This window comes from Cyanistes caeruleus, chromosome 11 (assembly GCF_971803275.1).
Source record: "Cyanistes caeruleus chromosome 11, bCyaCae1.hap1.1, whole genome shotgun sequence".
In the NCBI taxonomy this organism is placed as follows: domain Eukaryota; kingdom Metazoa; phylum Chordata; class Aves; order Passeriformes; family Paridae; genus Cyanistes; species Cyanistes caeruleus.
The window spans coordinates 4,867,711-4,883,673 of record NC_141711.1 but is presented as its reverse complement, the minus strand read 5'-3'; the positions used below and the strand labels follow the sequence as shown (position 1 = coordinate 4,883,673).

Here is a 15,963-nt window from a genome sequence, read left to right as displayed (position 1 = left end):
CGAGCTGCTCCCACAGCCACCTTGGGAGATGGGGCAATGCTACAGCTTCCACTTGGCAGACAAGGAACAGGGTGTCAAGGAAGCAGCTCTCCATGGCTAGAGAAAATCTGCAACCTGGAGCTGCTCTAAATCCTCAGGTCTTCTTCTACAGCTCTTGAATTATGAATATTCTGAAGACAAGCCCTTTTGGTCCCTGGACCTACCACTTACAATGGGGTGGTGGATCCCACCCCACAGACCTGCTATGATGTGTCCATGTTTAAAGAGCTGCTTGGTCACACCCACAGCACATGTTAGCAGTGCTCCCCTAACAGACCAGACAAAAGCAGAATGGCTCTGCTTTACCTGGGGATTTACTGCCAAGCAAAAGATGGATATTCACAGCTGATACAACGCTTGAAGGATCCCAACAACAGACTGTTATTTCTAACATTCACACTTTCTTCCTGTTCACACAAAGGTCAGCTTAGCCATATTAGTTGTGGGGTTTTAGCATGTCTGAGTACAGTAGCAAAGTTTAAAGCTTGTTATCACAGCCTGGCTGATACAGAGATACATGGAACCACAAGAAAAATAAAGTGTCCAAATAATGATAAAGACCTGACAAATCTGCAAAAGCAAAAAAGCTGAGGTTGAAAAGCTGTCGTTCCATTTCCTCAAAGCACAAAACACACCTCACGTGATAGATCTCAGCCACCATGGGAAGGAAAAGCAAAAGATTTACTTCTGCTTTTCTAGAGTGAGGATGTTGTTAGGAATCAGACCAGAGCCCAAACTCCTGCTCACAGCTGAGGGTGCAAGACTGGAAAAAATCCCTGTGGACCTGACGAAGTTTTTCAGATATTTGACAAAAGGATGGGGATTACATTCCAATGCAAAACCATGAAATGTGATTTTTATAACAGGAAAAGCTCACGTGTTTTAATAGTGAACCTGTACTTAAGGGAATTTCTAGGGACAAGGGGAAAGCATCTTTTACCTATGGCTGTGGATGTCATGATGCTACCCCATGTGACAGCTTCTCCCCTGCATGGGAGACAAGTTGGGGGATGTTGAATTTCCTGGCACCTTGCTTGCCTTGTCACTCATCTGTTTTGGATGCAGAGCACACAAAAGAGACCTCTCTAGGTTGTACCCACTCTAGCTCTCCTCTCTGAGTTAAAAATAATTAAAAAAAAAAAAAAAAAAAAAAAAAAAGAAGAAACAAAGAAAAGTACTGTGGAGGGACTATTGAAGAGGACAAAACACAATAACCCCTTTTCTGCCCCTCTGGAAACTGCACAAACATCATGCATATGAAATCTAAAAATTACTGTTCCTTACTAAACTGCCATAATTATGTGTGAATATTAAGAGTTCCAGTGCTATATACAAGTAGGAAATCCCATGAGATCAGGTTATTAAATTACTGCAAACATCCTTTTTTTTTCCTCTCTTCATCTAATCCTTTTTGCTCATTTCCACCCACAGCGCTTCCACCTAATTAATCTGCTACATAATAAGCATTCTATACCAATTCCTTGAGAGTCCTTACAGAACTGCTTTAAAATAGGAAATTGTAAAAAAACATTACAATTACATCATTGCAGACTGTACATGCTTTAGTCTGCCATGAACTGGATGAATCTACAAGCAGCACCAGTGGAAAAAACCCCGTTGCTATGAAAAGTCCATCCAAGAAATGGCATCTTAAGTACTTTTTCTTTGTATTTGCACCTGGTTTACATGAAAAATAAAATACCAGGAGAAAGCAATGTTTTCATCTCCCCATTGCTGCCTCAGTGCTCAGGGAGATGGAGCTCAGCAGTGCCTTGCCTGGCTCCCCTCTGCCTGCTGCCTTCCCTCAGAGCTCCTGTTCCTCATGGCAAACCTGCAGGAATCCACCAAGGACAGAAAAACTTTCACCCTGCTAGAGAAAAATTACTGCAGTCTTCAACCAGCTTCCTTTGAAAAGGGTATAAAATTCAATTAAGCTCACAGGAGAGCGGGTATCTGATGTCTGTCAATAGGGCAATCATCATCATTGTATGAAATAGATATGAAACAGGACTTGCCCTAAACTTGCTTACTTACTACCTTGGTTCATCAGATGTTCCCAAATAAAGCAAAATAAATAATCAACCTCCTCAACCCCCTAACAGGCTCTGAGTAGGCAGACCTTTGCTCATCTTGTACTAAATTAGCTGCTTATTGAAAAGAGGGTGCTGAGGAAAGCAGGCTGCTGGGTTTGACCCAGAGAGAGTTAATGGTTCAGAGCCAGTGCCTTACCAGGTATTTAGAGAAAAAGTGCTGGGAGTCAGAGCTGAGAGGCAAAGCACACAATGAGTCACTTGGCAAACAAGGGCCAGGAGCACAAGGGGCACAAGGCAGCGCCAGTGCTGAGCACTGATTTACAGCCAGGCAGACACAGCCCACGGGGAGCTGGGGAGCCTGGAAAAAGGCTGAGGGTGTCAGTGCATGGGCATTTAAAAAGTGCACTTGCATGGAAAAGAACATCAGAAAGGAAACTACAGTGCTGCTACAGGCACCAGATGGATTCTGAGAGTGAATCCTCTAGTGAACCACCAGCCCTTTTCTATCACCCACTGACGGGTGTGAGGAAACACTTGGGGCTGCAACAGGGTCCACACTGGGCTCCGGTCTCTGGCTGCCAAATGAGATGTCCCCCCTCGTAACTCATCCCCGAATTTTTCTTCCTGCTCCAACCCCAGTCCTGGGTGTGGCCACACCTGGAATTTGGTCACATGAACCTGGCAAAATTCCCAGAAACAGGCTGGACAAGCCACCTCCAACAGACCTGAGGTGTGTCTTGTTCCTGAGGGTACCTTAATCTTGGGGTTAGCGGTGGAGTGAGCAGGTGCTTTGCTATCAGACAATTATTAACTTCTTTCCAACAGCTATTTTCTAGCACTGCCTTTATCTTTCCCACATTCTTTTCTACCAAATGATCTTCCAGTTTGCCTGGCAAAATATTCAGCTTCCCAACGAAACACCACCCAAAAATCTCACTCTGAGCACTCGCTTTTAATTAAGAGCAAATTGTTAATACTACTTTCTGCTCCTTGATCAAGACCTTCACTTTTTTCTAAGTAGAATTTTAAAATTCAGGGGTTTTTGAACCAATTACTCCACAGCCTCAGTTGCAGGGCTATCTCTCACCCAAACCTTTCCCTTTTACAAACTGCCTTTATCACGCCCATAACGATAAACCCCGGTGCCTTGCACATGTCAGCTATCAGGAATTCATTATTTTGTCTGTGTTATGTTATACCAGTCGGGAGTTATCTTTGCAGCCCACAGGCCAGAATCAAAAACGAATGCGTCAGCTATTTAAAGAAAATAGAAGCCCTCCTCCAGCAATTTAATTAACTTCCAGGGAGCATGGCTGGGTCCTGGAAATGGTACTGGGGAAAATACAGTCCAAGATTATCAGTCAGAAAATAAACTTTTTTTTTTTTTTTTTTTCCCCAAGTTACTTTCCTTATATAGTCCCTGTAGCTAATCTGATTTTGATAAACATTTTTCCAATGCCAGGACAGCATTTAGGACTTCTCTGTTATAAACTGTCTCTCTCATCAAGATAAAAAGGAAAATAAAAGTATATAATATTTTACAGCATTTTTGAGGGCAGATGCTTAATTTGTCAACTAAATACAGCTAAATCATTTATTTCCCGAGGAGGCCAGACTTTGTATGTTGCATATTTACAAGATGAATAATTAACAGACTGCCAAAACATTGTTTCTTTAAAATTCAAATAAAATCCCTAAAATAAACAGAATACGTACTTTTTTCCCCCAAAACCGAGCCATGCCAGAAGCTGCAATTTGAATCACACTTTCTTTCTAAAACCTTTGCATAGAGTTTAAAAACCAAGATTTCATAAAACAAGCCTTGCAGATTTTTGTTTCATTTGCTAATAAGAGTGTGGAGAAACGCAATTAACTCACGCAGAGTTTCAAAACTCCAATCAATGACTAATGCTTGCTTGGGGTTCCTATTGCAGGAGCTGGGTAAAAAGTGCTGGGAACTCAGCTTAAACAGAGGAGCAGTCAACTGGAAGCCATGGATGAGTCGTGAAATGCAAACACGAGGCAGCGTTACATCCTTTCTCTTGAGCAATGCGTGCCCAGCGCTGCACGGGAAGGCAGAGGGGCAGGAACCTGCAGCATCCCTGGGGACAGCAGAGCTGCAGGACTGTCCTGCTCTGCCCAGCCCTGCCACCATCCCAGGCAGCAGGGACAGGGATAGCTCACTGAGCATGCCGTGACATCCTCTGCATCACACACAGCAGGGAGTTCTCTTGGCTGGGATCACCATTTAGGTAAACAGGAAAAGGAAATGGTGAGCTACACCTGCCCTGGTCTGCTGCCACCTCTGCTCCTCATTCCTCCTGTGCCCCACAGCCAGTCCAGGCAGCCTTGGACAATCCAGAGCTGTCCAAATCAGGATATGCTGATGTAATTCTGTGGTGATATGTGGTGCAATTCTGACGCCTGCACTTAAGTTTTTTTAAAGATATCTTCAAAAGAGTTCTCTCCAAGTGGGACTTGGGTGGTTCATCTTACATAAAGTCTCTCCCCAAATAGTAAGGCACAAACTAAATGATCTTTAAGGTCCCTTCCAACCCAAACTGTTCTATGACTCTGTGAAACCCCTGTCCTGTAATAACCCAGCTCAGCACCTTGGGGTCCTACTGCAAAGCACCCACAAGGACCAAACCCCAAAGTCCCTGGTATTCCCATCCTGACAGTGCTACCAGACTGCAAATCCCCTCCAGAGTGACCTTTGTGGTGTAGAAATCAAAAGTTTTTACTTTCTCCAAGCGCCCACGTGTCAGGTTCACTCACTGAAAAGAAACAGATTTCCAAGGAATGCGCTCACCCACTCAGCATGGGGCAGGGGAGGGTGTTTCTCAGGAGGCTGCTGTTCCCATCAGGGTGTTATCTGAGAATTTGAGCACTGGATTGGGAAAGAGTTTCCTGTAGAACCACAGGAGTCTGCCGTGTCCTGGTACGGAGCTGACATCAGTGGGAACGCTCCACGGTGACCCCACCACAGGATGTGTCCCCATGCAAAAGCTGCCTATGGGATGTGTGTAAATAATCAGACAGCAAGAGATCCCCAGCATGGCCTGGACTGGGCCAATCCTCACTCCCTCAGAGCTAATCTCCAGGACTTCAGGCAATTCCTGTATTTACCTGCGTTCATTCAGCACTAATCCAGCATCAAAAAAAACAACCTGCACATTCTCACGGAAGCACAGGTGGTGCAAGAGCCACATTCCAGAAGGTGATTCAAAGCAGAATGTCCAAATGACAGCAAGCAGAGAACACACTAAACTCAAGGCACTGCAAAGGGAGGCAAATCCCACTGCACAGGAGCACAGCTGCAGGGACAGTCTGTGCAGCACAGCAAGCTGTGCAGCAGAGGCCAGTCCTTCAGTATTGTCATTAAGATATGCTGGTAATTAAGCCAGTGCTTTATCAGCACTGGCCCAAAGGACCACTTGTGATATGTGACATGGAATTCCTTCACTCCTGGTGTGCTCACTGGGCCTGGGACAGCTGGCTGTGTTCATTTGCTATGGGGGCATAACATATGCTCAGCTGAACAGAGGAAACAATTGCTGCAGCTCTTTCCATGCAACTCTTAGGGGAAGAGCTGCATTTGGAAATCACTCGGAGTGCTCTTCCCTAAAATTTTCTTTAAATACTTCTGAAGGTAACCACAGGCAATCCACTCCTTGCAATGTGTCCAGGGAACTGTGGAAAAGAACCACAGACAGAGCTCTTGGGCTCCTGAAGCCATACTTACAAACCTATTTATGGCAAATGATAAGGAGGCAGTGTTAAGTTTAAAGCACATAAGGGAGCTTTTCACCACTAAGGTGTTTTTTAACATTAACCCCTCTTCTTGAGAATCAAGACAATTGTGCCACCAGTTGCTACAGCTTAACAAGTTACTTATTGTGGAGTCAGCAGTGACTTTCTGGTTATCTGTGCCTAAACTGAGCCAAGCTTAGGGCATCTCTGTAGGGATCAGGCAAGATAAGGGGCTTTCCTAGAGAAAAATGCAGCATACCACAGGAACAAGCAGTATCCTGGGGGTCACAAAGCAGGTCTACAGCATGAACAGGAACAGAAATGGCCTGCACAGCCAGCCCACCCAGCTGATCAAAGACATCTTTTTCTCCCTGCAGGTGTGACAGCATGCCAACAAACAGGAGGAGGAAGTTTGATGGACTCCACAGAGCGTGTCCTTTGGCAGAGAATGGACAGGCCTTTGAAGGGAAGGGGTCTAGAGACTGGCACTGGCATTTACTTGACAACTGCCCCTCGAGGGAAAGCAGAGTCACTCTGGCAGTCAAACGTGACTTGCATTTGGGCAGACAGGTCTGTACTGAACGCTCCCCAAAGCTGTTGTAGCTAAAGCGTAAAATACACCTCCCATATGGAAACTCAGCAAGTAGTAAAATATTAACGTGACCAAAGCCAATCTTCTGAATCTCTGTTTGCTTAGTGAGCTGTTCCTAATGGAAGGTCTTTCCCCGTGGCTCCAGCAGGTCCGGCTGTGACCCCACCTGCTCCCTGCAGCCTCTTATCACGATCAGAGCTGGGTAAGGAGCACCTCCGAGGGGAAGCCAGACCTGATGATGCAGCTTTAAACAGCTCAAGCAGAGCAAGGGGGTCACACATCAGCCACAACACAAGTGTTGGGTCAAGTGTGGGGAGGGAGAGGCCCCGTGGCAGCTGCAGGAGAAGGAGGTTCATTGATCCCTGGGGCAGCTGATGGCCCCACGTCCCTGCATGTGCTGGGCTGTGGGCAAGGTCACCCACAAGGACCCAGACACAGGTCTGCAGAAGCACAGGCAATGGTTTGCCTGGCAAAAGTTTGGCAAAGCACAGGGAAGCGTGGGAGCTTTCCTCTTCTCCCACTGTGGCACCCACATTTGGGAGGGGAGCAAAGCCTGGTGGCCTGAAACGCTGTTTTGACTCAGAGCTTGCTCACAAAAGGCATTACTCACCCTGCAGACTCAGATTTTATCCAGCCCAGCAACACATTTCACTTTCTTCGGGCACTGCTCGCAGCTGGACTTTACCCCCATTTGTGATTGTTTGCAATACAATGCCAACACAGAAAAACACATCCATCAAGCAGACCAGTATTAGAAAGGAAAATGTTATTACCTGGAATAGTCCCCTTTAGCTTCCTACAATTGAAAAACAGTGACAGAATTAAAACATGATCTCTTCAAAACCCTCGATTTTCCCAGCATTGTTCACTTCCCCACTCCCACAGCTCTGCAGGCAGATATCCTGACCCTCGCCACACTCCCTGCAAAACACGGAGCCTGTCTGCATGTGCTCCAGAGCTGGACTTGGCCCCTCGTGCTCCCAGCTGTAGATAATCCACCTACAGCACAAATAAAACTGCTTCCAAAACGGGGATGAATTTCGCATTGCAAATCAAATGTCGCTTTTACTGCACAAGAAGTGAAATACAATTCTCCCTCCTCCCTCATCCAGGCAAAGGTTGGCTGTGCAGCCAGGTCAGCAGCTGGGAAGAATTGTGTTCACTCGAGATGAAAACAACTGCTCGGGCACATCAAGCTGCAGCTGCTGCAGCTTTGCTGTGGCACTTTGTCAATGACAGTGCAACGGGGAAAACCCCCAATATTTGAAAGGTAGGATTTTATTTCATAGCAAGCGGTAAATAACTGGAGCTTAACTCTAAGTAGAACAAAACTAGATTAATGAGAGGGAAAACTGACACTGCATATTTCAACATAACAGAGGTATCAAAACCATATGTTCGGAAAAGAAGATTCACAGGCATAATGTAGCTGATTGAGCTACAATATTTACACTTTTCTTCCCAGATCTCTGGAATGTATTTAAATTAGTCTAAGTGATAAATTGAATGGAAACCTGCCCGGAATAAATGACTTCCCTTGATTAGCTTTCACTCTTTCAACTTAGAACTCCTCAAATAAATATTTCTTACTCGCCTACGAGAAAAAAAAAAAAAAAAAACAAAAACAAACAAACAAACAAAAAAAAAAAAACCAAAAAAACCCAACTCCTATGTGTTCCAGCTTCCCCTCCGCTCCCCAGCCGCGGATCCCACAAACCCTGCGGGGCGGGGGGAAAACGCCGGGAAGGGGAAACCAAACCCCAGCCGGGGGAGACACTCACCTGGAGCACCAGGGCGGCCAACTTGAAGACGGTCTCGCTGTCCACCTGGATCTGCCCCTGTGGCGGAGAGAGCGGAGCGTGAGCCGAGCGCGGCCGGGCGGGCGGGGAAGGGGCAGCGGGCGGGGAAGGGGCGGCGGGCGGGGAAGGGGCAGGGGCAGCGGGCGGGGAAGGGGAAGGGGCGGCGGGCGGGGAAGGGGCAGGGGCGGCGGGCGGGGCGCTGCCGGCTCCCGCTGCCGGAGCGGCTCCTCTCGCTGCCACAGCAGCGCTCCCCGCCCCGTGTCCCCCCGCTGCCACCGGCACACAGCCCGGCCTCCCACCCCCAGCCCTGCCCTCCGCCTCATTTCTTTGCAGATCCCGCTGTTAGTGCGTTTCACGGTGCCGCTCCGTGGCCGAGCCCCGCACGCTGCCGGACTTTGCCGTGCCGCAGAGAAGGGATTTCCATGGCTCGAAGCACAGCCTCTCCTCAGGGACAGGTTCACAGAATCAGACTGGTTTGGGCTGGAATCATAGTCTGGTTGGGTTTGGGACCTTAACAACCATCTCGTTCCAAGCCCCCTGCCCTGGGCAGGGACACCCTCACCAGACCAGGTCACTCCAAGCCCTGTTCAGCCTGGCATTCAACACTTGCCAGATGGGGCACGGCAGATCCATGGTTGGGTGGCACCCAGGAGCACATAACAGCTCGACAAGTACCAGTACTCGATAAAACCTAAACCTCCTACAAGAAGAGGTATTTCCCAGCTCATTTGAAGCTGAGCTTGGGTGCGCCTATCCACAGGGACAGCCCCATCCCAGACAAGAGAAAACCGAGGAACTGCATCCATCTCTTGGTGAAGAGTTTTGCTGTTTACAGTTTCAGGACTATTCCTTGTTTGTTGTGATTGTGGTGCACAGCCCCCTGGTGCTAAACCAGTCTTACTGATTAATCACAAGGACAGCATAACTGAGTCCTTTGTCCTGCTCAGTTGCATCCTTCAGCCTTCATTTCTTCCAACTCCACTGGAGTTCTAGAGCAATGTTCACAAAAACTGCATGGACCCCATGCTGGAAATCTCCTGTGCATTGAGCCCACTCCAAAACCAGCCCTGTACTAACAGCACTACGTACTCAGAAACTCCACAGGTGCCAAAGCATCAAAACTACATGAGGATCCTTTTTTTTTCCCCTTCTGCTTGTGAGCTTAGTACAAACTTTCCAGGTTAGCTTCTTACCAGGAAAATCCCTGGCCTTGGTTCTATCTCTGGGACCAGCAGTGACACTGGAAGAGTTAAGGAGATGCACTGACAGTTGCACTCCTCCTGCATCCTGCCAACAGTGGGTAAAGCACAAAACTGAGCTTATGAAGCAGCCTGTGAACACAGATTTTTCTTATTGACCTTCTGCAAATGGAGATAGTGGATATGATGCCTGCCTCACGTCACTGAGGTCCCAACACATCCTTACTCCCCAGGATCTGTTGGCTGAATGAGGAGACAAAGCAGACCAAAAGCTGAAATAATGCCAAAACCAAAGCAGCAGGAAGATCCACAGAATTACATACAGATACAGGGAAATGACATCTCAAAATATATTAGGGCACATCTGGGGCTGAGCTAATTTACCACAGCTGCAGGTCTGGGCCACAGAGACTAAATTCAAAAGTGAACAAACAAATAATTCAATTTCCATGGAAAGGAAGTTTTTTTGCCAGCTTTGTCAATAAAACATCCAGCAGCAGTGCTCCCCCAGGCTTCTCTGACAGGCAGACCAAGAGGAATTTCCCCTTCCCAACAGGTGTGGCACCAGCTACGCAGGAGTAGCCTGCAAAGCATTCCCAGACTTATTTTATTAGAAGAGGAGGGGCGCATCACAAGTTAAGAGAAAAAAAAAAATAGCTTGAAGTGCATCCTTCAGATCCCTTTCATGTTGATGCTTAAGAAAAGAGGCGAGATTGCAGCCCAGAAGCTCTTCACGTAGGTGCAATTTCAAGGCACTTTGTTACTTCCAGGTCTGTATCAGGTTATTCTTTGTCATGCACATCTGAGCTGGCTTTTTGAAAGCTTAAACTGCATCTGCCCCAGCAACCTCTGATGCCAGCTCTGGTGGTGAGAGGATTACGGGAGATCAGGTCACCCCAGCGCCATGGTGTCCTTCAGCAGCAGGCAGAGAACTCAGATATGAGAAAATGCCATCACTGGGAACCTCAGCTCAGCAGGAAAGGCGAGACCTGGCTCAGCAAAGCTGTCCCTGCATCACAAAATCGGGGAAAACAGGTACAAAAGGGACCATAAAAGCTCATCAAGACCACTGCCCTGCCCTAAGGCAGAATCATCCACATTCAGCTCATCGCCTTTTAAGCCTACAAGAAACTCCAGGAGATTTAACTCTCCAAAGCCCTCTGGATTTATTGCTGGCTCCCAGACAAGCTCGGCAGCACTCAATGAGCTGCTGCAGCAGAGTCTCTGCTGACCCACAGCAAGAGCTGCTGCTGCCCTTACAGGGGTGTTTGGGACTTAATAACCAAGCACATCCTCACTTTTCATCTTCAAAGCACCTCACGGCCATTAACTAATTAGCAATAGTAATTACGAGGCTGCTCTTCTGTGTTTGCTTTTTCCTAGACACTGGCATTAAGAAACTCTGCTCACGTTATGGGCTGCTATGGCACAAATGCTAACAGTGATCCCACAAACCACTTCATTTAAGGTTTTAGGAGACCAAAGAGACCATGAAGGGGGACTGGCTTCCCCAGATGAGGAAGTTTCAGTCTTCACTTTCAGAATGAGGGATTTGCTGTGCCAGTGCCCTCAGTTTCAAACACATTTGCTTAGGAGATGTAAAGGAGTGAACAGGTAAGAAGGTCCTCCCTAAATTGATCTCTTGAAGATGTTGCAGGTGTCTTGAGCAAGAAAAGGGGACACACAGGTCACCCCAGGAGAGGGGCTGCCATCATATCTCTCCAGCTGCTGCAAGCCTGAGAACAGGATGGACCAGCCCTAGTTATTATCCTGTGTCACTGCACAGTAACCATGGCAGGAGACTGGGGCCACACTAAGCCAGGCTCAGGAGAACAAAAACCAAAATAACAACCAACCTGAAGAACAACCCATCCTTTAAGGGGACTAAAAATCACAGAAAAAAAAAAAAAAGGTGCAGGAAGTGAAGGGACTGCCCTGAAGTCCTGCAGTAGCTAAGTAGTAGAGCAAGGATTTGAAGCAAAGGATGCCAAAGCCCAGCTCAGCCTGCATTTGACAGACTAATGCTCTCCAAGTGACAGCGTCTTGGACAATTCCCTCTGAGCCTGGAAGTATTTTTCATCATAATATAACATTATTTGCCATCTGGCTCCCCAATTGGCCATTGCTGTGATGTAATCCAGCTCTGCCCTGGGCTGTCATGGAGTTTGGACAGCCCTTGGCTTGACACAAATCCAGACAGTGATATGTGTCATTCTGGAGTGCAGGACTGTGACTCTACCCACTCAGGCAATATTTTGATTTTATAATCATCCTTCAGCCTGGAGGTTGGCAGATGGGGGTTTCTGTTTTAGTACTGCTTTATCAGCAAGGTCAGATTTCAAAAATAGATGGGGAAAATGACTGTAAGAAGATTAATTTGCATTGCCTGCCATCACCAGGGTAATTCAAGCAGAGACTTCAGTGAGCAAGTGAGGGACCTTGAGAGCCAGGGCAGCCAGTTCTCCCATGGCCATGTGTTGAAGATGAAGGTAGAAGGTTTTCCTAGATTTGTCCCAAGTGGGAACAAGGTCACCAGCACAAGGTTAAGTAGATGTATGTCATTCAGATAATGGAATCTGAGTCTTCTACTTTTGAGATGTAAATGAGTTTAAAGAAACTGGTGACTGTAGCTCGAGGGAGGGGGATGAAACTGATATTTTTCCATTAGAGTTTGCACTAATGGGGGCTGTTCATTTTAATCAACGAGATAGATTCAGCCAAAAGACCACTGGCTTATCTAAACACTGCACTTGGTCCAGCAGATTCAGGTGGTGGCTTTTGTCATCCTGATAAAAGTAATAAAAGGCTGCAGCAGGTGTCCAAACTGGTTGGCAATTACTGTAGAGCAGGAGTATCACTATCTCAGCATCTGGGAAAGACCAACTCAACCTTGGGCCCATGGGCAAAATTTAGCCCCCAGTTCAGACAGGAGCTCAAGTCTTGCTGCACAGACATGGACTTAGACTGTGATAAAAATCATACACTTGGTCATGGATAGAGCAGTGAACCCTCATTAGACACAGCAACAACGCTAGAATTTACTGCCAGAGATACAAGTCTGAAATCCTGATGAAAACTCAGATCAAGAGTGATGATAGTCAGATGAGCATTAACTGTGTTAAGCAAATCTTTAGGCCGTAAACTCAGATTAAAGCAGATTTAAAAAAATAAGCACACACAGGAACTGTCATGTTTAACTCTTTAGAGCCAGAGCAAGAAGTGAAAGTGGACATGGTTTGTTCAAACCACACGAAACCTCCAGAGGTTAAAGGCTGACAACAAAATCATTTCACCTGAAGATTTCAGAATGGAGATACTAACACACTTGTTGCCTCAAACGGATTCCTTAAAAATTTGTATTAGCCAAAGACACCCCCAAAAATGCACACCCTATGACTGAATAGCCTCGAGACAGCCACAAGATTGAATATAATTACCAGTGATTACCAAAAGGTGATTTTAAAAAAAGCTGAAAGAAGGGTGCAATTAGTCAGAGGGGAAGAAAGGACCCAGACAAACAGAGGCAGGCAATGAGCTGGGTGTGGACCCAGCACAAGGGAACAAATCAGTGCCTGTGCCCTTATCCAGCACAGAGGTGACTTCCCAGCAGGGATGCAGTATCCCTGCTGCTGTCCTGGCAGCCAGGGAGATGGGCTGGCAGGCCCCAGCAGTGCAGAAAGCTTAGCAGCTTTTCAGTGTTTAAGGGTTTTTTTTGACAGGCTGGGGGGGGCAGTGGGTGTTGGCCACAACCTGTTACACCACACAAGCTGTGCAGGAGGAACTAGGTCAGGCAGATCCTGTCACTGGTCCTGTCGGAGTGGCTGTGCTGGGTAATTAATTACTGCACAGAGACAAACGCTGGCAGCACATGGATAACCTCCAGCTTTAAACTGCCTGTCCCAATTACCAGCATTCACACCTACGTCTGAGTCCTGGTGCTGGCACCTGCTGTTCACACTGCCCTGCCATGCACTGGAGCACCATCCCACTCCCTTCTGCAGCAGATGCACCAGGCTTTGCTGAGCATCTTAACCGGGACTCAATTCCCAAGGACAGAAACTCCCAGCTTGGAAAAAGCACAGCAAAGCAAGAGTCTGCCTCCAACACCTCAGGGAGGTAAAGCAAAGCACAAAAAAAAGCAGAACACAAAAGAGTTGTGATAGGAGCAAATGGAAGCCTGCTCCTCCTGACCTTCCTCAAAGGAGTGCTTCAGATTTCCCCTTGTGCTGCATTTCCCCCACTGGGCCCTGCAGCCTGGGTGCCTCAGAGGGTCTCACAGCGGCTTCACAGCATTTAGATGGTCCATGATGTCTCCCATTTCATGCATGGAACCCCACAGCTCCTCATACCGAGCACAAGGGAGCACTGAGACCAAACACTGCTCTTCTTCCCTGGCCAGACCTGCTGCCTCTCACCTCAGCGGCTCAAGCCAACCCAGCTCACAAATAAAAGCTGTTGGTGCCTCGTGGTAAGGAACAGCTTCAGGTTTCCCTGTAACACCCTTTATTTTGCTGTCTCTGCCAGCCACTCTCATCCATTTCCCTTTGCCTTTTGTGCTTCAGCCAACACTTAGAAGGAACTCCAGGGACAGGAGCAGCTACTCAGACTCGCCTGCACAGCGCAACAGGAACATGTTTAGTGCTGCTTGTTTCTCATTAATACAAGAGTAAAAGCAGAGAATGGGGGAGAGGCATAAAGACTTCCCTGGTCTGCAAGCCAGGGTACAGAGCAAGTGTCATTAGCCTTAACACATAATCACAGCCTTTTGCTTTCCTACGCCACCATCACAGTGAGATATCCAACACACAACACCAAACAGGCTGAGCTGTCACAGCATCTTTGCTCTGTGGCCAGGACATCAAAGGTGCAGGACTCTTCATGGCAACTAACCCAGTTGTTAGTCCCAGGAGGAGGTGACTACATCCAGAGATGTGAGGTACGAAACTCTGCCTGCAAATCAACTGAATCTCCATATGCAATGGGCCAGCCCAGCTGAGACACAGCCTGCACCTCCCCAGGAGCCTCACAGGTCACCAGGGGTAATGAGTGGGGGGCCTCATGGAGATCTGCCCACCTACATCAGTGTGGGGTCCTGCCTCCCCCTCCTGTCACGTTTTGCTCACAGGCACAACCTCGCTCCATCCTCCTCATCTGCTGGCGTGCTGCTGTGAAGGCTGGGCCATGGAGGTGGCTGCCATGGCAGAATCCACAGGACAGAACAGCCCTGGAGGAGCAGAAGGCCAGCTGCTAACCCTAACCCAACCCTGCTGAACCTCAACCTGGGCTGTACATGAGCTGTCTTTGGGAGCAGAACAGCCAATTCAGGCACTGGACAGAGGGTATTTAATAGCCTAGGCTACACCGTGTTACAAGGCTGCATGGGAACATTCCCCTCTCCCTTGAGGTGGGGGGGAATTAGGAAATATCCATTATAAAACTTTCGAGAGCTCTCTGATATATGACCACTTTGCTCCCCATGAGCTGGGAACCAGCCAGACTTTATGCTCACACCAGGGGTCTGTTTCAACAGCTCTTCTTGGTAAGCACTGGTCTTCAGGCTGCCAAGTGCTCACAAGCATTGCTGTTCATGGAGCTATCACAGTTACAGACTCCTCTGAAAACTTACATTTCCTTTAACTTTTCCTTTTTTTTTTCCTTTTCTTTTTTTAAAGCAATTCTTACAAGTCCTTGAAGCAAATGGGAACTTAAATAAACCCCCCAACACCCTGAGATACAGAGGAAGAGGGGAAGGCAGCCAACTTGACCAAGATCTTCGTTTACAGAACATATTTTAAGACCTGTCAAAGACTCAACTGTATGGCTGCAGAGCTATATGGAGGTTAGCCCTAATGCATAATAAACTTGACAGTTCTTTGCTAGCCAAGTAGGGTGTTATTTTTCCAAACTTGGCTGTTTCAAAAGAAGAAAAGACTAATTTATCTTCTCAAATTTATCATCAGCATGTGCGTGACCAAGTTCTGACCCACCTCCTTAAAAGCATCCCAGCTATGGTCATGGGCTGTGCAATAACACACTGAACACGTTACAGAGCTCCCTGTGCAAACACAGCCATGCTGAGATACCCATTTCACCTGGGAACAAGCACTTCCACTCTCCCAAATTCCAGCTGTACAGTAGGTTTCAGTCAGCTATAAACCTTAACCCAGCTTCTTGAAGTCAATGATGGGAGAGAAGGCTTTTAAACTGAAGTTGTCACCACTGAAGGTTTTCAGGCAGCGATACTCAAAGCCTTGGAAAAGAGAGGCACGTAAGAAAACGAGAGCCCAGGCGTACACAAAGCACTTCCAGCCTTTGCATTCTCCCAAAATACATGTGGATAAATGAGTTTTTAACCAAGTCACTGGAATACACTTCCACAGACCTGGATATACAATTATCACCAGCTCCCACCTCCTGCTCGGTGGTCCAAGCTGTTCCTGCCAATGCATGTGACTTCTCCAAGCTCCAAGAGTGTGGAGGCTGGAGAGCAGGAGCCAGGCAGCTGCTGGGACCACACAGGACTGAGAGGGCCTGGGGACTGCAGCACC

General features: G+C 47.4%; 1 protein-coding gene and 1 long non-coding RNA gene across 8 annotated transcripts in view; one reads left to right on the top strand and one right to left on the bottom strand.

The window, feature by feature from the left end:
• FRMD4B (FERM domain containing 4B) overlaps window positions 1-15,963 on the bottom strand; it is a 125,679-nt gene that overhangs the window by 33,190 nt on the left and 76,526 nt on the right. For all 7 annotated transcript variants that reach the window (XM_086845228.1, XM_086845225.1, XM_086845226.1 and 4 more), the window contains 2 exons: window positions 8,199-8,255; window positions 7,191-7,213 (listed from right to left, as the gene is read on the bottom strand). In XM_086845228.1, the coding sequence (XP_086701354.1) occupies window positions 7,191-7,213; window positions 8,199-8,255 (80 nt within the window). The remainder of the gene's footprint in view (window positions 1-7,190; window positions 7,214-8,198; window positions 8,256-15,963) is intronic.
• Window positions 7,343-15,296, top strand: LOC147650952 (uncharacterized). The gene is made up of 3 exons (XR_015274786.1): window positions 7,343-7,687; window positions 8,099-8,276; window positions 8,550-15,296. It is a non-coding gene; the product is annotated as an uncharacterized LOC147650952 (long non-coding RNA).